Consider the following 20,676-nt stretch of genomic DNA (forward strand, 5'->3'; position numbering starts at 1 on the left):
GCTCCAGGACTGACTCTGTCCGTCCTCCCAGGACATGCTGATGCAACTGGCCAAGGCTGTGGCCAGCGCCGCCGCTGCGCTGGTGCTGAAGGCCAAGAACGTGGCCCAGAAAACAGAAGACTCAGCCCTGCAGACGCAGGTGATTGCAGCTGCCACACAGTGTGCCCTCTCCACCTCCCAGCTGGTGGCCTGCACCAAGGTAAGCACCACCCCTCACCTTGCTTCTACTGAGACTAGAAGTCTCTCTTTCCTCTGACCCTGGTTCTTTGGAACATTCTTCTTGGGGGTCAAGGTCAGCAATCATTGGGGTCATTGGATGCTGGACGGAGAGTTGGGGCTGCAGAGTGGCAGCACTGCCCAGCTTTTTTCCTGTCCTGCAGGTGGTGGCTCCCACCATCAGCTCCCCAGTGTGCCAGGAGCAGCTGATCGAGGCTGGCAAGCTGGTAGCCAAGTCGGCAGAGGGCTGTGTGGAGGCCTCTAAGGCAGCCACCAATGATGACCAACTGCTGAAGCAGGTGGGGGTGGCAGCCACTGCCGTCACCCAGGCCCTCAATGACCTGCTGCAGCACATCAAGCAGCACGCCACAGGTGGGCAGCCCATCGGGCGCTACGACCAGGCCACTGACACCATCCTGAACGTTACTGAGAACATATTCAGCTCCATGGGCGATGCAGGTAAGAGTGAGTGGCTGTGGCACCTGGGAATGGTGGGCTTGAGAGGCACGGTGAGATGAAGCAGGCTCTGGAGTCATGCTTTGTTGGGGGCTCATGCTTGGAACTTGCCCCAAGATGGGGGGCTGGTGCAGCAAAGCAGCGAATCGATGATTCTCAGGACTTGCTGACAGCCACCCTTCCTTCCTTCCTAGGGGAAATGGTGCGCCAGGCTCGTATTCTGGCCCAGGCCACCTCCGATCTCGTTAATGCTATTAAAGCTGACGCAGAGGGAGAGACTGACCTGGAGAATTCACGCAAGTTGCTGAGTGCAGCCAAAATCCTGGCTGATGCCACCGCCAAGATGGTGGAGGCTGCAAAGGTTGGTGGCAGGCGGGAGGAGCCGCTGGAGGCAGGGGCATAGCACAGCGACCTCTGGCAGAATGACAGGGGAACTGAGGGTCATGCCGGGTACGACGGCTCTCTGCTTTCTCCAGGGGGCTGCCGCCCATCCCGACAGCGAGGAGCAGCAGCAGCGGCTGCGGGAGGCAGCAGAAGGGCTGCGCATGGCCACCAACGCTGCAGCTCAGAACGCCATCAAGAAGAAGTTGGTGCACAAGCTGGAGGTGAGGCTGCGGTTTGGACTGCAGAGGGCAAAGAGGGACGGTGTTTTGAACAGAAGTGTACTGGGGAGCGGGACCTCGGTCTGTGGCACAGGGCTCCTGTGCTGGGCTCCCCACATCTGACTCCCGCTTTTCCCCTGGTAGCACGCGGCCAAGCAGGCAGCCGCCTCCGCCACCCAGACCATCGCCGCCGCACAGCATGCCGCTGCCTCCAACAAGAACCCTGCTGCACAACAGCAGCTGGTGCAGAGCTGCAAGGTGAGGGACTTGGGAGACACAGGCTGGGTGTCAGTGGGCCGCTAGGCAAAACAGCGAGAAAAGCTGCTGTGAGAAAGGGACCTGAAAGCCCACCCAGCTCCAACCCCCACCATATCAGGCTGCCCAGAGCCCCATCGAACCTAGCCTTATGCATTTCCAGGGATGGGGCATCTACATCTACTCTTTGTCCCATCACCGCACTCCCTGATAAAGTCACCAGTGGTCAGATCTTTGCATGGATGAGCTGCCAGTGCTGAGGAGGGGAGCTCCTGCCCTCAGAGCGTGAGCAGCTGCAGCCATCGGGGGGCCCACACACTCCATGTCTCCTGCAGTGACCCTGCTCTCTCTTGTTCATAGGTGGTGGCAGATCAGATCCCCATGCTGGTGCAGGGCGTGCGAGGAAGCCAGTCACAGCCGGACAGCCCCAGCGCCCAGCTGGCTCTCATCGCCGCCAGCCAGAATTTCCTGCAGGTACCAGCAAACCTGCCGCTGGATGCAGGCAGCAAGACAACTATGTGCCATGCCATGTCTCACTCTTTTCTTTTTTGACAGCCCGGTGGGAAGATGGTTGCCGCAGCTAAGGCCACTGTGCCCACCATCACTGACCAGGCCTCAGCCATGCAGCTCAGCCAGTGCGCCAAGAACCTGGCCGCAGCCCTGGCTGAGCTCCGCACAGCTGCACAGAAGGTGAGGGGCTGGCGGAGGGCAGGTGGGCAGGATGGCCCTCTATGTGGGCTGAGCTCTGTGTAATGCTGTCCGTCCTTCCACCCGCTGCAGGCGCAGGAGGCCTGTGGGCCCCTGGAGATCGACTCAGCACTGGGCCTGGTGCAGAGCTTGGAGAGGGACCTGAAGGAGGCCAAGGCGGCCGCCAGGGATGGCAAGCTGAAGCCTCTGCCGGGAGAGACGGTGAGGGCACGCGGGGTGATGGACACGGAGGCCTGGGTGAGGCCAAACCCCTCTGCGTGGGTCACAGGGCAGAACCCCTCCATGTTGTTTGCCCTGTAGATGGAGAAGTGTGCGCAGGACCTGGGGAACAGCACCAAGGCCGTCACCTCTGCCATCGCTCACCTCCTGGGCGAGGTAGCCCAGGGCAATGAGAACTACACAGGTACCAGCCCTCGGCCCCCAGCCAGGCTGCAGCATGTGGCCAGGCCCTCACTGACTGACCGCTTTCCTCTATGGCAGGCATCGCTGCCCGGGAGGTGGCCCAGGCCCTGCGCTCACTCAGCCAGGCTGCCCGCGGTGTGGCGGCCAACAGCTCAGACCCTCAGGTGCAGGGCGCCATGCTGGAGTGCGCTAGCGATGTGATGGATAAGGCCAACAACCTCATCGAGGAGGCACGGAAAGCCGTGGCCAAGCCTGGGGACCCTGACAGCCAGCAGCGCTTGGTGCAGGTGGGTCTGGGCCCCTGGATGGCTGTGGGATGAGGGCGGGCCACCAGGGATGGCTGCTGAACAGGCTCTGTTCATATCTTCTGCAGGTGGCCAAGGCGGTGTCACAGGCTCTGAATCGCTGTGTGAACTGCCTGCCTGGGCAGCGGGATGTGGATGCTGCCATCCGCATGGTGGGAGAGGCCAGCAAGAGGCTGCTCTCAGATTCGGTGAGCTCAGTCTGGGGCTAAAGGGAACCGGGAAGTGTCGAGGTGGGCACTGCTGGATGCTCTCCCTGCTGTTGGGTGTGGAATGCCCATCCAGCTGCCACCACCTCACCGCAGCTCCTGACACCCTCTTTGCCTCCAGTTCCCTCCCAGCAACAAGACCTTCCAGGAGGCGCAGAGCCAGCTGAACCGGGCGGCTGCAGGGCTCAACCAGTCTGCCAACGAGCTGGTGCAAGCGTCACGTGGCACACCTCAGGACCTGGCGAAATCCTCTGGCAAATTTGGACAGGACTTCAATGAGTTCCTGCAAGCAGGAGTGGAAATGGCCAGCCTGTCTCCAGTGAGTGCAAACACCCATTTGGAGAGCCCAAGACTGGGTAAAATGGCAGTAGAGGAGTAGGAAGAGGCTAGGGTTGGTTCAGCAAATTCACCAGATCCTTGCTGCTGCCAGCTGGCAGACAAAGTAAACAAAGGGGTCTGACACAGCCTGGAAAGCACCAAAGAGATTGAGGGTGGGCACAGAGCTTGGGAACCTGCTGTTGGTGACTCTTACTGGTTCTCTGCAGAACAAAGAAGACCAGGCGCAGGTGGTGTCAAACCTGAAGAGCATCTCCATGTCCTCCAGCAAGCTGCTGCTGGCAGCAAAGGCGCTTTCTGCTGACCCCACAGCCCCCAACCTCAAGAGTCAACTGGCAGCAGCAGCACGGTAGGAAGAACTGCTTGCAGTGCATGGGGAAAGGTGGTTAAATGCCAAGGGCTGGGCTGGGCTGCAGATGGCTCAGTTTAGGCCAGGTGTTTGCCTCTGTGAGAATCAGCTTGTTACGAGGCTGCCCTAAGCCCATTTGTCTAATATAATCCTAAACTGGCTGCTGTTGCAGTCTATGAAAAGAGATAGACCCTGGGCTGACAAGACGGTCTCATAACCAAAACGTCTGTCCATTTCCTGTACCAAGATGTCCCCCAAAACCAAGTTAAAGTGTTTGCAATAGTGATGGCTCTGGGTGGTGAAGCTAATACTGATCCATGTGTGCCTCTCTCCTGTCCTGGCAGGGCCGTGACTGACAGCATTAACCAGCTGATCACCATGTGCACCCAGCAGGCACCAGGCCAGAAGGAGTGCGACAATGCTCTGAGGGAACTGGAGGTGAGAAGCAGCAACTTGGTGACCCAGGCCCTCCTCTGTTTGGGGTTGGCTGGATGCTGAGATATCTGGCAGGGGGAGAGGAGCTACAGCTACAGAGTGGGATGTAGGGAATGCACTTCCTTTTATGTGGCATCTCTGTCTTTATAGACGGTGAAGGAGCTGTTGGAGAACCCCACCCAGACTGTCAATGACATGTCCTACTTCAGTTGCCTGGATAGTGTCATGGAGAACTCCAAGGTGAGCCAGGAGCAGAGCAAAGAATGAAGGTTGGGGAAGGATGGGGAGATTTGGGGAAGTATGTGAGGGTAAATGTGGCAAAGGGAAAGAAGCTTCCTCCCTCACTTCTCATTTGGTGGATCTTGGTGAGCTCTGAATCTGGAGCACTCAGTGCAAACAGGAGGTGGTCTCTAGCTGGTGGCTGTGTATCCTTCAGGTGCTGGGTGAGTCCATGGCTGGCATCTCCCAGAATGCAAAGAACAGCAAGCTGCCCGAGTTTGGAGAGTCCATCAGCGCAGCCTCCAAAGCTCTCTGCGGGCTCACGGAAGCAGCAGCCCAGGTGAGATACACTCATTCCCAGCCTCACGTATCACTCCTGGGGCTGGGAACTATCGCTTGCCTCTGTTCCCATGCAATCCCTCATTGTATCTCTCATGTTCACAGGCTGCCTACTTGGTGGGAGTTTCTGATCCCAACAGCCAGGCTGGACAGCAGGGCTTGGTAGACCCCACTCAGTTTGCCAGAGCTAACCAGGCCATCCAGATGGCCTGCCAGAACCTGGTGGATCCTGCCTGCACACAGTCTCAGGTGAGTAGGAGGTGGGCTGCTGTGGTGGGCATTTTTTTGTCTAAAAGGGAGTGTTGAAGAAATGGGGAGATGCTATGGGTCCTGCCTCACTCTACTCTTCTATACAGGTGCTGTCAGCAGCCACCATTGTGGCAAAGCATACCTCAGCCCTGTGCAACACCTGCCGCCTGGCCTCCTCCCGCACCGCCAACCCTGTCGCCAAGCGGCAGTTCGTCCAGTCAGCTAAGGAGGTGGCCAACAGCACAGCCAACCTGGTGAAGACTATCAAGGTGTGGTTCCTGTTGGGGCAGTATGGGTAGGGTATAGGGTTTTAGGGTATGCTCAGGGCTAGATAACTGCTCGCTCTCTTCTGCACACCAGGCCCTGGATGGTGCCTTCAATGAGGAGAACCGGGAGCGGTGCCGCGCAGCCACAGCTCCTCTCATAGAGGCTGTGGACAACCTGACAGCCTTTGCCTCCAATCCAGAGTTTGCCACTGTTCCTGCCCAGATCAGCCCTGAGGTGGGGTGTTACTCGGACTGGGAGGGGTGGCTTGGCTATGGTGGGAACTGCTGCCCACGCATGCCAGTCCATCTGTTTCACAAGGCCACCGCCTTCCCGCACAGGGACGCAGAGCCATGGAGCCCATTGTCATATCTGCCAAAACGATGCTGGAGAGCTCTGCTGGCCTCATTCAGACTGCCCGTTCCCTGGCTGTCAACCCCAAGGACCCACCACAGTGGTCGGTGCTGGCTGGCCACTCTCGGACTGTCTCAGACTCCATCAAGAAACTCATCACGAACATGAGGTAAGAGTGGACTGGAACATCTCAGCCAATCTGGTGTGTGTGGCTAGGGCCCCTTTGCACTGACCAGTATTGGGTGCACTTTCAAGCAGGCTGGGAATATTTTGGCACATCTTGCTTTTGTTCTCCTTGGCTATTGCCATGGGGAAGCAAGGAAGGTGTTGTTCCTCTTGCCCCTATTGCAGCACTGAAAAGTGTTGAGGTGTCATGTGGTGCAGCTACAGTCCCTGGCTCCAACACCAAGTTGCTTGGTGAAAGGGGTCCTGCCCATTTCCAGCACCAGTAGAGGTTTGTGGTAAAGCGATGGCATGGCAAGCCTTGCACAGTGCTGATATGTCTGTTATACAGGGACAAAGCTCCTGGACAGCGGGAGTGTGATGAGGCCATTGAGGTCCTGAACAGATGCATGCGGGAGGTGGACCAGGCCTCCCTTGCAGCCATCAGCCAGCAGCTGGCCCCCCGAGAAGGTATCTCCCAGGAGGTAAGTGAGGAACATGCTCCCAGGGCCAGGATCTTACCCTGGAATCCCTCTGCCCTCACAAAGGGCTTCTGTAGCCCTTCTTGTATCTTTAGCAGGAGTCCTAAATCCACCTAGCTAAGTGCTTGGCAGAACAGCCTAGCTTCAAGCTGTGTGTTCCTGCTGCCTGTTTGGTTCAGTGGGACGGAGCAGGGCTGTCTCGTCAGGCCACCCCTGCACTCAGATCTGATTTAGCAGTGCAGCCAGCACCTTGGTGTCCTGCTTACCTCAGACAGGTTAATTCCTTCTCACCAGAGCTTGGTGAGAGCAACTCTGCTGCAGTTTCATGCAAGGTACTCTCTTCACAACAGGCTTTGCATAACCAGATGATCACAGCTGTTCAGGAGATCAACAACCTGATAGAACCTGTGGCCAGTGCAGCACGGGCTGAAGCCTCACAGCTGGGACACAAGGTAATGGAAGGGCAGGGATGGGGAGCTTGTGATCAGGCACCAAATGTGTGTCAAGCGGTTTGCGCCATGAGGAGAGGCTCAGGCTAGTGGGTGCTAGGACCTGCCAGCACTGACTCTGCTTTTCCCTAGGTGTCCCAGATGGCTCAGTACTTCGAGCCACTCATTTTGGCAGCTATCGGTGCTGCCTCCAAAACACCCAACCACCAGCAGCAGATGAACCTCCTGGACCAGACCAAAACTCTGGCTGAGTCTGCCCTGCAGATGCTGTACACAGCCAAGGAGGCTGGTGGGAACCCCAAGGTGAGCAGGAGGTGGACATGTTGACACCATGAGCTTTGGATATGTGTCATGTATCATATGTGCATGCCTGACACCAAAACTCAGGACAAGCATGTGGTGTCTGCATTGGAGTGAAGTAACTTCATTCTCTCACTCTGTCTTGTCCTTGCAGCAAGCTGCCCACACACAGGAGGCTCTGGAGGAGGCCGTGCAGATGATGAAGGAGGCAGTGGAGGATCTGACCACCACGCTCAATGAGGCAGCCAGCGCTGCAGGCGTTGTTGGGGGCATGGTGGACTCCATCACCCAAGCCATCAACCAGGTGAAGGGAACACAGAGAGGGCTGTGAGAGAGGAGGAGTCAGATTCAAACTCTGTGTGACACTTTGTCATTTCTCGTCTTCCTTGGGATGCTGCCAAGGAAGTCCTGCTTGAGGAGTGGTAAACAGGGTACTGTGCCTAGGCAGCCAAGGAGGCAGGGAGAGATGCTGGAAGTTGTTCAGATCTTCCCCTGAGGGAGCTCTGGGGGGATAGTCTATGGGAGGAGCATCTGGAGCCCTTGTGGGAAGCACAAATCTCCTACCCTGCTGTAGTCAAGGAGCGCCTCTGGGCTGGGGCTGGAACCAAACTCTCCTGAAATATTTTCTTGCAGCTGGATGAGGGACCAATGGGTGAGCCAGAGGGGACATTTGTGGACTACCAGACCACAATGGTGAAGACAGCCAAGGCTATTGCGGTGACTGTGCAGGAGATGGTGCGTACAGGGCCTAGTCTCTGCTCTCCTATTCACCCCTGCTTGAGGCAGGAAGCAGACAGTGGTGCTGTGGTCTCACCCAGGCAAGGCAACTGCCACTGGTGCTTGCCTGTCCTACTACAGGGCCTATCTGAGTTCTGCCCTTCTTCTATTGGCAGGTCACCAAATCCACCACCAACCCAGATGAGTTGGGCATACTGGCCAACCAGCTTACTAATGACTACGGGCAGCTGGCACAACAGGCCAAGCCAGCTGCGCTCACTGCTGAAAATGAGGAGGTAAGATGTTTGGCCTGGAGGATTGGATGCATTGGATGATTGGCATTTCCCATTAGGTGTATTGGGTGTAAAGCTAATGCCCTTCAGGCTCTCTTATGCAAATGTTTGCCTGCAGATTGGCTCCCACATCAAGCGCCGGGTACAGGAGCTCGGCCATGGCTGTGCTGCCCTGGTGACCAAGGCCGGAGCCTTGCAATGTAGCCCCAGTGATGCCTACACCAAGAAGGAGCTGATAGAGAGTGCACGCAAGGTCTCTGAGAAGGTGAGCAGCCCTGAGGGTCTCAGAGCATGTAATAGGAGGGGGAGGAGTGCTGGGTTGAACCTCATGTCCTATGGCCACCAATCTGGTTTCTCTGGTGGTCGTCCTGGACTCTGTCTGCTCTTGGCCATGCTTGCTCTGGCACAACTGGGGTGGAGGAGCAACCCCAGTTCCCTCCTGACACCGTACCAACTTGTGCTGTGATTGGAGAGTGCAACAGCTAGGTGCTCACTGCTGAAGAGCTGAGCTGCCAAGAAGTATTGATCACACCCTCATGGCAGCTCAGGGCTCTGAAAAACCTGCCCTTATAGAAATATGTGTAGCATTCGCTGCATTTCTAATGAGCTTGCAACTCACTTTGGGTGATTGATCTCCTCTGCACCTTCTACTGGCATGGTGGAAAACCTTGTCCATTTAAAGCACACTGGTTAATAACAGATGCAAACGTGGGTTAAAAATGTAGAGCTGAAGTACTTGTAAGCAAGATTACAAAAACAAACACTGGTTTGTACTGTCTGGCGCATACCACCATGCTCAGGACCCCCTGCAGATTCTTCCTTTCCAAGTTTACTTTTCACCAGGAAAATTACTGTTTTGAGAGTGCTTGGCAGAGTGAAGGATTTGGATTTAGCACTTACAGAAGGAATGAGCTGTAATGTGTAATAAGCTGCACGCCTCACTTGTTTGGAGAGTAACAGAGTCCAGTGGTACTTGCAATCCTAGAAGTGAGAGATATGAGATAAAAATTACTGGATGCTAAGAAGGGATGTTGTATCATTTAATTCCTGATTCCCTCCCTTGATTTAAAGAGGTGCTTGGTGGGGGCTGCATGTGTCTGTCTCTCCAGTCAACCTACTTGTACCCCACAGGTGTCCCATGTGCTGGCAGCCCTGCAGGCTGGGAACCGTGGGACTCAAGCCTGTATCACTGCAGCCAGTGCTGTCTCTGGCATCATTGCTGACCTCGACACCACCATCATGTTTGCCACAGCAGGAACTCTCAATCGGGAGAACTCTGAAACCTTTGCTGACCACAGGTAACAGGGCCGAGTAATAGGACACTTTGCTCAGCTGGAGGTGAAGGGGTCAGGCTCTGTCCTGCTATCTCACATCTTCGTAAGCTGTGGGCCAGCCCCAGGGAGATCTGCAAATTCATGCTGGCTCTGTTTTCACACCCAGCACGTACAGATGGAAGGCAGGAAGCAAGGAATATGTGCACATGCAGAGGGACAAACACCTGCATGTCATTCTTGAGCACCTTGTGCAAGCACACCTCTGCAGCACTGCCTTCTCTCTGACACTCTTCTTCTCCCCAGGGAGGGCATTTTGAAGACAGCCAAGGCATTGGTGGAGGACACCAAGGTGCTGGTGCAGAACGCCACCGCCAGCCAGGAGAAGCTAGCCCAGGCTGCCCAGTCCTCTGTGTCCACCATCACCCGCCTGGCCGAGGTGGTGAAGCTGGGTGCTGCCAGCCTGGGATCTGAAGACCCAGAGACTCAGGTAGGATGGAGCATTTGGGATGTGAATGGAGTGAATGGAGGGTGCTCATACCTTGCAGGAAGAGAATGGAGCTGAGGGTGTATGGTTTGGGCTGGACTCCACGTGTTCTAAAGAGGGTTGACTGGGCCTTGACCCTAGTTGGCCACTCTAGCTGAGCTAAACTCCATGTATATGGTGTATCCTACAGTGCCCATGTTTTTTATCACTGGGATGCACCACCCCAGCTAGAGTGTGACCAAGCCCTGACCCCAACCTTGCTTTCCTTAGGTGGTTCTGATCAATGCTGTGAAGGATGTGGCCAAAGCGCTTGGGGACCTGATCGGTGCCACCAAAGCAGCTGCTGGCAAAGCTGGGGACGATCCTGCTGTCTATCAGCTGAAGAACTCTGCCAAGGTCTGCAATGGAGAAGAGAAGTTGGGGCAGGAGGGCTGGAGAAAGTGCTGGGGACTTCTGTGCATGTCTAGGGGCACTGGGACAATTGTGAGGCAACTGGAACAAGGGCACAGAGAGACATGTGAAAAGTGGGGCACAGCACACACGAATTGGTGAGAGATCAAAATGAAGTGGTGTGAGTGGAGTTTGGGGAAGGGACAGTTTTGCACCAAACCATGAGGGAGAGGTGGTGCTGGCAGCATCCTAGAGCTTTTGCAGGGCTTTACCTGGCTCTGTTCTCCCTTCCACAGGTGATGGTCACCAACGTCACTTCCTTGCTGAAGACAGTGAAGGCTGTTGAGGATGAGGCCACAAAGGGGACACGAGCACTGGAGGCCACAATAGAGCATATCCGCCAAGAACTGGCGGTGAGCACCACTGCAGTGTCACAGCTGACACCCTGCCCACCCACTGCCCCATGCCTCACTCCTGCCTTTCTCCTTGCAGGTCTTCTCCTCCCCAGTGCCTCCTGCCCAGGTCTCAACCCCAGAGGACTTCATCCGAATGACAAAAGGCATCACGATGGCCACAGCCAAAGCTGTGGCTGCTGGTAACTCATGTCGGCAGGAGGATGTCATCGCTACTGCCAACCTGAGCCGCCGTGCCATTGCCGACATGCTGCGCTCCTGCAAGGTGCTGCATGGGTGGGCGGTGGACGTGGGGCTGACACAGGGCTGGGGGGACCCTGGCCTGAGCCCAAGTGTTCATGTCTGGATGAAAATGCTATCTCTGGGTTGCAGGAAGCTGCCTACCACCCAGAGGTGAGCGCAGATGTGCGGCAGCGGGCGCTGCGCTTCGGCAAGGAGTGTGCTGATGGCTACCTGGAGCTGCTGGAGCATGTGCTGGTGGTGAGTGTCCCCAACACCATGGTTTGCTGAGGCTGCACTTGGTTACCAGGATGCTCCCCAGATCCCCAGCTACCCCTGAGCTCTGTAATTATCCTCACTAGGTATTTTAGCAAGTTTACCCTTACTGCCTGTACTCGAACTGCCCAAAGTGAGTGCAGGGCAAAAGATGGTGTGCAGTGGCTACTGGCACAACAGGTAGCAATGCCTGTTTTTCAGGTCCTGCATAAAAGAGAGACCTGTCCCTACCTTGAGACTGCAGCTATTTGTTGCTGCAGTGCTCTGAGCTAGTGCTGCTGTAATTGCTTTGACCTGAGCTGGACAGTCAGTGTCAAAAAGATTCTTGAGGAGCTGGTGCTGGATTCCTGTCTCATTCCTTGTCCCTACCTAGGTTAGACAGGCAAATGAAAGGTGAGGAGGGATGGGAGTACTGCCTGTAGTTACTTACAGAAGCAGATATCAGAGCCATAAACAGTCATGCAAGAAAAGTATTTGGCTAACAACAGATGGAGATTAACTGGCCATAAACAGATGGAGGCTGGAAATTCGACAACACAGGAACAGCATCCTGAAGCAGCTTCCATTAAAAGTGGTGGGAGGGAGAAACTTCCGCCAGTGTGCAATCAGAACTTGTTAAGCTCACAGAGAAGTGTGAGACAGGCAATGTCTGTGGTGGCAGAAGTGTTGGCTGCAAAGGCCAGCTGCGCCCTATTCATCCAGTCTTCCTCCAGCTTAGTCCGGTCAGGTACTGCTGCTACTGCAGTCCTCTCAGTTGGCTGCTTTAATTAGCTGTCTTACAAAATCAACGTAGCTTACTTGAAGCAAATTAAATCTGGGTTAACCAAGGGATGGAAAGCAAGGATTCAGTGAGGTGCTTCCAGTGGCTTGCATTCTTGGCAAGATTACATAGTGACAGACTTGACCCTGCTGCAGGGATGTGCAGGGTGTGTGCCTTTGGAGCTGCTGATAGCCCTGGACCAGGAGCAAGGAAAAAGAGCAAGCATGGGTCAGTAACGCAGCATGGTTTCACTGGGTTAGTTAAAAGGGACTGATAAATCATGTTCAAATTCACCAGATGTGAAGTGGTGGAGCTCAGGGAAAGTCAAGGAAAGTCAAGCTCCCTGGGGAAGAGAATTGCCAGCACTGGCAGAACTAAAAGGAGGAAGGCAGGAGCCAAGGGCAAGAAATTGAAGAGAGACAGGGGAAATCAGGGGATGGTTGGTTGTGCTTGAAGGAGGTAACAACCAGGATACAATTCCAAGAGGAGCAGTGAGTTTTGCATGTTCTAGATCAAATGTCTTTCTGGAAGATGCTGTAGCCACACATAAGACATCACAGCCAAGACTGACATACTAGATGAAATTCTCTGGCTGACCTGTTGTTCACAGACGATTGGGCATTGACATACTGTGGCAGTGTCCAAGGTCAGTCTACTTGCAGAAGCATGCTATTCCACTGCATTTTGGGTGTAACTTTCCAGCTGCCTTGTGACGTCTCCTGAATATCACACATGCAGTACATTCAGTACTTACCAAAGGTACATCTTGGGAAGGCTATGTCCTCTAGAAAGAGAGCATTTAGTAATTTAAAACATATCAGAAGAGCAGACAACAGACTTAACAGTACGGCATTTTGTCCAGATATGCTCGTGAGGGCAAACCGGCCATTGCTGTATGCTGTCAGCTCAGGAGCTCCTGTGACTTTTCTGAGATTGCCCCACGCAAGTCCAGAATAAAGTCAAAAGCACTCCCAGTCTCAGCAGCGTGCCAGTCTGTGTGTGCAGGGTCATGTCGGTGGGAGGGCAGCAAGTTCCTGGAAAGCAGTGAGCAGAAGGCATGCAGAGGTGCTGATGGGGCAGAATGCAGAGCTGGTCCCTTCCCATACAGAAGGGTGTGGAAGGGGAAGTTATGGACAGGATACCGCCTGATACCAACAGAATACAGCAAGACTTGCTGTATGTGTGCTGGGTTGGTCCCTTTGGGAGCCAACGCCTCGCAGAGTGTGAACAGGAGTGGTTGTAGTTCAAGAAACAGAGTTATTTAGCTTGGGATGGAAAACGTGGCTTCCAGCAGAAGAGTAAGCAAGCAGCATATTTCACCAGGGAGGGGAAGGAATTTGAACCTCCTCAGGGATGTGGTATTTTGTAACAATAGGTCTCTGCCACCAATAGCAGAGAAATTCAGGCTGAAAATTGCAATCAGGCAGTTAGGAGCAGGGAGAAGTAAGGTGCTGCTCTGGGCATGGGTGGTCCCTCCAGTCCTGCAGCCTTTGGGTCCGGCCAGCGGAAAATGTGCTGGGGCTGAAATACGAAGTGGTGATGGCAGCTTTCAGGAAGCCTCTGAACCTTCCTTCCCACTTCTCTATCTCACCTCCTTCACCCATTGCCCGTGTGTCTCTCCTGGGGCATTCACTGCCGCCTTCTCTCTCCTCTCCGTCCTCCCGTGCAGCCGGTGAGTAAGGCGACACTTGGTGTGCTTGCCAGTGTCTAACCTCCGCATGAGCCTTGCTGGCAGCGTGTCTGCCTGCCCAGCCCAGCGCTGGGGTGAAGCTGCGTCTGCGTGGTTTGGAGCAGGACCCCGCGGTCCGTGCCTGTACTCACTCCTGCTCGAGCTGACGTGTGGCCTCGGGTGTGGCGTGGTGTGTGCATGCCTGTCCCCCAGAGCACCCTCTTCCGGGTGGCTCCTAGAAAGGGGATGTGTGCCCTGCAGGAGCTGGGACCTTGCTCCACGTCCTCCCTTGCCCAGCTTGTGTTTGCAGATGAGTTTCTAAGGGGGGGACAGCGAGGGAGGGAAGGGTTCTGGAGCTTGGAGTGCTTTGGAGTGGGGAGGAGATCCAAGGGGACAGCCACTGAGTGGTGGAAGGGGTCAAGCTGAGAACCTCAGTGTTGTGCGATGTCCTAGAAGAGCATCCTGTCCCTGTGCAGGAGGAGACCCACCAGAGTTGCTGCAGACAGGATGGCAAACAATGATCGATATGCACATGCAGGGTGGGGACTCCCCCCCTCCTTCTCTAGGGGAAGATCTTAAATGGACCCATGGGACCCTCCTTGCCTTGTGATGGCACTCACAGTAACCTGAAATGAGGGTGTCTGAGCCCCAAAAAGCACGTTTTCCAAGCAGGCAAATTCTGGGGGCAGGGAGCTGCCATATAGGGACCATCCCCTGCTTCAGTTTCCCTAACATGCTCACTCCTGCTCTCGCAGATTCTGCAGAAGCCAACTCATGAGCTGAAGCAGCAGCTGGCTGGGTACTCCAAGCGGGTGGCCAGCTCTGTCACCGAGCTCATCCAGGCAGCCGAGGCCATGAAGGGTGAGTGCCACGGCCACATCCTCCTCTGGGCTGGCACCTGGGGTTCCGCAGCTGATGGGAGGAGGTAGGGTCAATGGGAAATCAAGCTGTGCATGGGTTTAACTTCTCTTGGTTCCTATCTCTGCAGGGACGGAGTGGGTTGACCCAGAAGATCCCACGGTCATTGCTGAGAATGAATTGCTGGGTGCAGCAGCTGCCATCGAGGCTGCAGCCAAGAAGCTGGAGCAGCTGAAACCAAGGGCCAAACCCAAGGTAGCATGGAGTGCTGAGCCCCACCTCACCTCCCCAGCTCCCTGCCACCTTCCCTGCCCTTCGGTATAGGATTAATGTGCATTTTTTGCCTGCAGCAAGCAGATGAGAGCCTGGACTTTGAGGAGCAGATCCTGGAGGCTGCCAAATCCATCGCTGCAGCCACAAGTGCCTTGGTGAAAGCGGCCTCCGCAGCCCAGCGAGAATTGGTGGCCCAAGGAAAGGTAAGGCTGGGAGGGAAGAGAGTTGAAGTCATCAAGATGCAGAAATTTCACAGGAGGGGAAGGTGGATCTGGGCCTGTGGTTGGTCCTCTTCTCCAAGGGCTGCTGACAGCTCCTGTGCTTCACTCACCTCCTGTGCTTAACAGGTGGGAGTCATCCCGGCCAATGCAGTGGATGATGGACAATGGTCCCAAGGACTCATTTCAGCTGTGAGTATCAAGGACACATAGGGGCAGGGGACATCTCATCGTGTTGGGCACGATGCTCTCTGTTGTTGTGTTTCTGCATACGAAAAGAAGCAGCCCTACTGCTTACTCCCTCTCCCACCATCTGGGGTGTGGCATGGAAGCCAGCTGTCCCCATCCTATGCGCCGTGTCCTCCTTGGGACCCTCTCCTGCACCCCTCTGACACCCTCTCTCACTCCAGGCACGCATGGTGGCTGCTGCCACCAACAACCTCTGCGAAGCTGCCAATGCAGCAGTGCAGGGCCACGCCAGTGAGGAGAAACTGATCTCATCAGCCAAGCAGGTGGCTGCCTCCACAGCACAGCTACTGGTGGCCTGCAAGGTGAAGGCTGATCATGACTCAGAGGCTATGAAGAGGCTCCAGGTGAGTCCCTAGAGCCCCAGCTGCCTCCTCCAGGTTCCTGAACATTCCCCTGTGTGCTTGAGGGGTGGGTGGGAGCAGGGAGGCATCTAGGATCATGGATGGGGCTGTGGCACTGCTCTTGGTGGTTCACTGGGACGCTGGCTCCACATAGCTTGGACTTGAGCTGCTTGCACATGTAATCCTGGGCTCCTGTCCACCAGGCTGGTATTGCAGAGCCTGGGGGCATTCACGGCTGATGGCCTGGCTTGGGAATGCCTGAAATGTATGCACCAGATCCCTGGCATTAAAGTTTGGGAACATGTTTTGATGTGGCCATCTCCGTGGCTGCAGGGCAGAGGTGAATGCCCACGTGCTGCAGGAGGGATCCCAGTGGGACCTCGGAGGTGTCATCTTGGGCCAAAGGCTGGGATGGGACACTCCCTGATCCGCTGTTCATGTGGGATCAGAGCAAGGGAGCCCATGGGCTCTCAGTCAGGAGTAGCAGTGCCTGAAATGGTCATGAGCAGTTGTGGTGGCAGCGAGCCATGAGCAAGAAACTGCCGGCATGTCCGCTTCTCCCAGCTGCCTCTTCTGCAGACCAGCCCATCTGGCACAGGCGTTCCCCCACCAAGACAGCAGTTGTACCCTAGGCTGAGTGTAATACTCCCCTTTTTTTCCCCACTCCAGGCTGCTGGCAACGCTGTGAAGAGAGCATCAGACAATCTGGTGAAGGCAGCACAGAAGGCAGCTGCCTTCCAGGACCATGATGAGACAGTCGTGGTGAAGGAGAAGATGGTGGGAGGAATTGCACAGGTGAGGAGTGGGGCTGTTTCCATAGGGCAAGGTGGCTCTAACTGCCCCCAAGGCCATACTTACCATCTGCCAACATGGGTCATTGAACAGCACTGCAGGCTGGGAAGTTGCTCCCTTCGCACACAGCAGGGCTTGATATTCTTCCTACTGTTTAGCAGTGGGTACAGCCAGCAAACATGTGCTGATGCTTTTGGTGTAATACCTGCACCATCCCAGTGGCCACGGGGTGTGTGAAGGGTAGAATGCTGTTCAAGAGACAGGCATAGCCCTATGTGGCATGGCACAAGTCCCAGCTTCTTGTGTTGGTGGGACCTGCCTGCGGGATGCTGTGGGCTCTATCTCATGAGCACCATGTTGTGACCACGGGGGGTCCTTAGCCGTAATTGTGGCTGTGATGGGAGGATGCAGAGCAAGATGTGCTCCCATCCCTGCCACGGGTGGACAAAGCATCTCACTGCTCTCTCTGCAGATCATTGCCGCCCAGGAGGAGATGCTGCGCAAGGAGCGGGAGCTGGAGGAGGCACGTAAGAAGCTGGCCATGATCCGGCAGCAGCAGTACAAGTTCCTGCCCACTGAGCTGCGGGACGAGGAGCAGAACTGAGCCCCGCGCCTTGCGCTGCGCCCAGGCAGAGCCCTCCCGCCACTCCCTGCACAGACTGCTGCCGCCAGCTCCTATTTAAGACACCCCACCTCCAACAATGCTGGGCTGCCTCGGCGAGACCAGTGCCCTGCCCGCACCGGTGCACCAGGACTGACCCAGACACCGTGCAGCACCTGCACTGCTGCTTCGCCACCCAGCCCACCTCTCCACGCAGCACACCGGGCTGGGAGCCTGACCTGGGGCAACTCAAGGTGCCCTGGGGCCCGAGGCTCCCTGCTGCCTGGGGCCTGGCCCTTCACGCCTTTCAGGACTTTCCTCGTGCCTTCTTGTCCTCTCTCTTGCTTCTTTCTTCTCCCTCCTCCAGGTGGGAGTGGGTGAGGCCTGTGCCTTGCCCTTGTTTGGGGATCATCTCTGCACCTTCCCTTGTGCCTCGCACAGAGCCTCCTTTCACCTCTATGCCTTACTGCTGGCTGAACGCCCCTGCACTCCGCAGCAGCAGCCTCCTGGGAGGCACCGTGCACCCTCCTCAGTGCCTCTGCTTGGGGGGCCGATGCCATGGCTTCTCCCCAAGAGCTGCTGTTCCCATCTTGTTGTCTCCCAGCCAGCTCTGCCTTCTCCTCCTTCCCAAGTGCCTGCATTGTTTTCTGAGATCTTCAGTATTTTTTTATAACTTTTAAAATTCTGTAGTATTGAGCCTGCAGCTTTCCAAATTCATTTATCCCTTCGCTCACATCACCCCCACTAACCCCCGGAGCCCAGTGCCTGCCCGAGGGCCCGAAGCCCGCAGCTCTCCACCCCTCCTGGCTCTGGGATCTCCCTCCCTCCCCTTTGCACTCGCTGAGGCTTTTCTCACTATTTTGATATTTTGAGCATCCCATATTACACATGGAAGGAAACCACCTCCCCCGAAGCTCCGGGGTGGGGGGATGCGGATGGCTCTTCGGAAAGACGCTTTCATCAATAAAAGTGGTTTTTCTGCTTGCTTGGAGCACGTGTCCATGGGGGAGTGCAGGGACTCCCAACTTCGGGTGCCCCCAAGGAGAAGGGCTTTAGAGGGGGAGGAGTGCTGCAGACCCCGCTGTGGGCGGCATGGGGCTGCCAGCCCTCCTTGCAGGGGGAAAGCGGCATGAGTGCTTATACAGCATGGAAACTATTTGAGGCACGTCCAAAGCAGCACCCGGCAGCCCAGACCCCCATTGGCAGCCTCACAGGTGCTGCCCGGCGCGGGGGGGGATTTTGTTGCAGGGGGATTTGGGGGCCGGCTGAGCTCCAGTGTAGCACCTGCCCCTGAGGCTCTGTGCTCCTGGCCCCATTCCTGCAGGCAGCCGAAAATATCCCTAGGCAGGGCGGTGGGAGGGGGTGCAGGTGGGGCACCCCCTATGCATTGACCCCCCAGTGGGGCAGCAGCCGGGAATGCAGCTGGAGCCCCTCTGGCTGCCTGGGCTAAGCTCAGGCCCTGAAATAGTCACCCCGGCTGCCCCAGCGTGGCCCCTTCCCCACCTGCTGCCACCCCTTCCCGTCACTCAGCAGAGTTGGGGACACGAGGGATACAGTGGGATGCAGTGGGGATACCTCTGTCACTGCACCCCAAGTACCCATGTTGCAGGGCCAGCACCAGCAAGCAGCCTTGACGGTGAACTGCACTTCATGGCATGTCACAACTCTGCAGTTCTCAGCCGTGTCTGTTGGGCTGGCCAAGAGACTGTTTGGGGTCTCCATTTCCTGCAGCTCTGTGGTGTCCTGCGGCATCTTGGGGTGTCGAGGTGCAGAGGGGCCACTATCCCCCCCCCGGGACGCTGTCCCATGGCCCAGCTCCAGGGCAGATTTGTGCCTCCTGCAGGAATCTCAGCCCTGCCAGCTGTCCCCTGACAATCTATGCTGCCTGACCCAGCACCAGGTACCAGACACAAGCACAGCCCAGCTCCACCACCCAGGGCAGTGGGCTGCAGCAGTGGGGACTCCCAGCCACGTCTCTCAAGCGAAGGTTGGGACACAGGTGCCAGCTGTAAATACATGTTGGAGGGACGCAAGACAGCATTCAGCATGATTGGAGCCCTGACCCCGTAAATCTTTCAGCTGAGATTGGAGGGGCTATTTTTGCATGCAGGTTCCAGCAGGCACAAGTGGTGCTCGGGATATGTCAATCACAAGGTGCCAGCAGTCCCACCATGGCCCCAAATTTGGGGTGGATAGAGGACCTGCAGCCTGGCCATTGGGGAACACTGGGCAGTGGTGACAACCAAGGAAGTCCCTTCCCCAGGAGCACACTGGAGAAGGGTGCCCACCCCAGAACCCCTTGTCCTGCAGTTTGGCTTTGAGGACAAAGCCATGGACAGGAACACCTGGATGGCACCAGGTGTCCCTGTAGTATGTGGCCATGGGGAAAATGGGAGAGTGCAGTGAGTGGGACCTGCATCCTAGAGGGACTCATAGGAAGCTCCCCCAGCTGCTCACACTGTGCTCATCACCTCTGAGTTCATTGGGCTGCTCTGGGCTGAAGCATCTTCCTCAGAGCCAACCATCCTTGTCTTGCTCTTATAAAGCCACTTTCTCCAGTTCTCACCTCTGACCATTCTCACTGCACTTCTGTGCCAGAAAGTCAGGTGTGAGCCCCATTGATGGATGCGGGTGCAAAGAGATGGCCTTGGAGCTCACACAGACCCTCACCTCACCCATCCCATCCCACTCCATCCCCTCAGACCCCCCCAGCTCCCAACCCACCCTGCAGCTGGGAATGCATCAGAAGCATTTACGAGCGGTATTCAAGCATGGGGTATTTTTGGAGGAGTTGTGATCAGAAGGGTTTGCTTTTTTTTTTTTTTTTTTTTTTTTGGCCTATGGAATATGGTTTATTTTGAGAAGAAAGAAGGAACAAGGAAGCCCGCATGTCCCAAGTCACCCTGAAACATTGTCCCATTGAAGGTGCCCTCCTGCTGGGAATGATGGCACTGGGGTGGTGGTAACATGGGGCAGTGCTAGTGCTGTGACGCAGCAGCAGGATGGGAAGGGGGGGGGCAGTGCTCGGCTCTCTCCAGTCCCAGAGGATTTTTCTGTTGTGTTTTGCTGCCAGGCCTTGCACAGAGGACACTGAGGCTGTGTGGAGGAGGGTCCCGGGGTGGCTGTGCTAGGAGGAGCCTGCATGGCATAGGGGGGTCTCACTGTGGCCACCTCCACAGAGCATGCCTGTGCCCACTGTTGGCCCTGGGAGAGGGGTGCTATGTTTGGCTTAGGGCCATGACCCCAATCTCCAGCTGTGCCAGGCTGATGGGGCACCCATACTATGGGGCTCTATGGGGGGCTGCAGTGCCAGAAGAACAGTGTCTTGCTGGGGACACAGGGACACAAACAACACGGGGGACCCTGGGGCACAGCAGTATCATGGTGGTTCTGGGTATCCCCTGCTCCTTTCGAAACTGATGGAGTGCCCCTCTGTCCCTGCTCTGCAGAGAACTGAGCTGGCTTATGGGGTGTCCCCAGGTGGTCACAGCCTGTAGGTGTCCGAGTGCCATTGCAGCACCCCCAGAACCCCCAGGACTGCCGTGGGTGCCCCCCAAGAGCAGTGCCAGCCCTCAGGGTCCCCTTTCCCCAGGGCACAGTGACAAAGTGCAGGGTGTCCCCTCGTTCAGGGACAGCTTTGCAGACAGAGGTGGGTCACTGACATCAGCGAGTCACCAAGCAGTGTCCCCAGGTGACAATAACGGCACAGGGATAAAAGCGCGGTGTCCCCAAGCCCAGCGTCACCGGAGTGTCCCCGCGGA

General features: G+C 56.2%; 1 protein-coding gene across 3 annotated transcripts in view; it reads left to right on the forward strand.

Annotated features, from left to right (window-relative positions):
- TLN1 (talin 1) overlaps positions 1 to 17,899 on the forward strand; it is a 31,100-nt gene extending 13,201 nt beyond the window's left edge. For all 3 annotated transcript variants that reach the window (XM_085212727.1, XM_085212730.1, XM_085212729.1), the window contains 40 exons: positions 32 to 199; positions 381 to 675; positions 867 to 1,033; positions 1,149 to 1,277; positions 1,419 to 1,532; positions 1,890 to 2,003; positions 2,085 to 2,219; positions 2,310 to 2,438; positions 2,538 to 2,640; positions 2,718 to 2,926; positions 3,013 to 3,132; positions 3,272 to 3,469; positions 3,696 to 3,835; positions 4,180 to 4,273; positions 4,421 to 4,510; positions 4,707 to 4,829; positions 4,934 to 5,077; positions 5,185 to 5,346; positions 5,438 to 5,578; positions 5,683 to 5,864; positions 6,210 to 6,342; positions 6,690 to 6,791; positions 6,921 to 7,091; positions 7,243 to 7,392; positions 7,722 to 7,823; positions 7,982 to 8,101; positions 8,217 to 8,363; positions 9,230 to 9,396; positions 9,676 to 9,859; positions 10,127 to 10,252; positions 10,543 to 10,659; positions 10,739 to 10,924; positions 11,032 to 11,139; positions 14,339 to 14,444; positions 14,572 to 14,696; positions 14,792 to 14,917; positions 15,062 to 15,124; positions 15,343 to 15,525; positions 16,192 to 16,317; positions 16,787 to 17,899. In XM_085212727.1, coding sequence (XP_085068853.1) covers positions 32 to 199; positions 381 to 675; positions 867 to 1,033; positions 1,149 to 1,277; positions 1,419 to 1,532; positions 1,890 to 2,003; positions 2,085 to 2,219; positions 2,310 to 2,438; positions 2,538 to 2,640; positions 2,718 to 2,926; positions 3,013 to 3,132; positions 3,272 to 3,469; positions 3,696 to 3,835; positions 4,180 to 4,273; positions 4,421 to 4,510; positions 4,707 to 4,829; positions 4,934 to 5,077; positions 5,185 to 5,346; positions 5,438 to 5,578; positions 5,683 to 5,864; positions 6,210 to 6,342; positions 6,690 to 6,791; positions 6,921 to 7,091; positions 7,243 to 7,392; positions 7,722 to 7,823; positions 7,982 to 8,101; positions 8,217 to 8,363; positions 9,230 to 9,396; positions 9,676 to 9,859; positions 10,127 to 10,252; positions 10,543 to 10,659; positions 10,739 to 10,924; positions 11,032 to 11,139; positions 14,339 to 14,444; positions 14,572 to 14,696; positions 14,792 to 14,917; positions 15,062 to 15,124; positions 15,343 to 15,525; positions 16,192 to 16,317; positions 16,787 to 16,918 — 5,631 coding nt within the window. In that variant the 3' untranslated portion in view covers positions 16,919 to 17,899. The remainder of the gene's footprint in view (positions 1 to 31; positions 200 to 380; positions 676 to 866; positions 1,034 to 1,148; positions 1,278 to 1,418; positions 1,533 to 1,889; positions 2,004 to 2,084; positions 2,220 to 2,309; positions 2,439 to 2,537; positions 2,641 to 2,717; positions 2,927 to 3,012; positions 3,133 to 3,271; positions 3,470 to 3,695; positions 3,836 to 4,179; positions 4,274 to 4,420; positions 4,511 to 4,706; positions 4,830 to 4,933; positions 5,078 to 5,184; positions 5,347 to 5,437; positions 5,579 to 5,682; positions 5,865 to 6,209; positions 6,343 to 6,689; positions 6,792 to 6,920; positions 7,092 to 7,242; positions 7,393 to 7,721; positions 7,824 to 7,981; positions 8,102 to 8,216; positions 8,364 to 9,229; positions 9,397 to 9,675; positions 9,860 to 10,126; positions 10,253 to 10,542; positions 10,660 to 10,738; positions 10,925 to 11,031; positions 11,140 to 14,338; positions 14,445 to 14,571; positions 14,697 to 14,791; positions 14,918 to 15,061; positions 15,125 to 15,342; positions 15,526 to 16,191; positions 16,318 to 16,786) is intronic.
- Positions 17,900 to 20,676: the final 2,777 nt, after the last annotated feature.

This window comes from Meleagris gallopavo, chromosome Z (assembly GCF_905368555.1).
Source record: "Meleagris gallopavo chromosome Z, MGAL_WU_HG_1.1, whole genome shotgun sequence".
Lineage (NCBI taxonomy): Eukaryota > Metazoa > Chordata > Aves > Galliformes > Phasianidae > Meleagris > Meleagris gallopavo.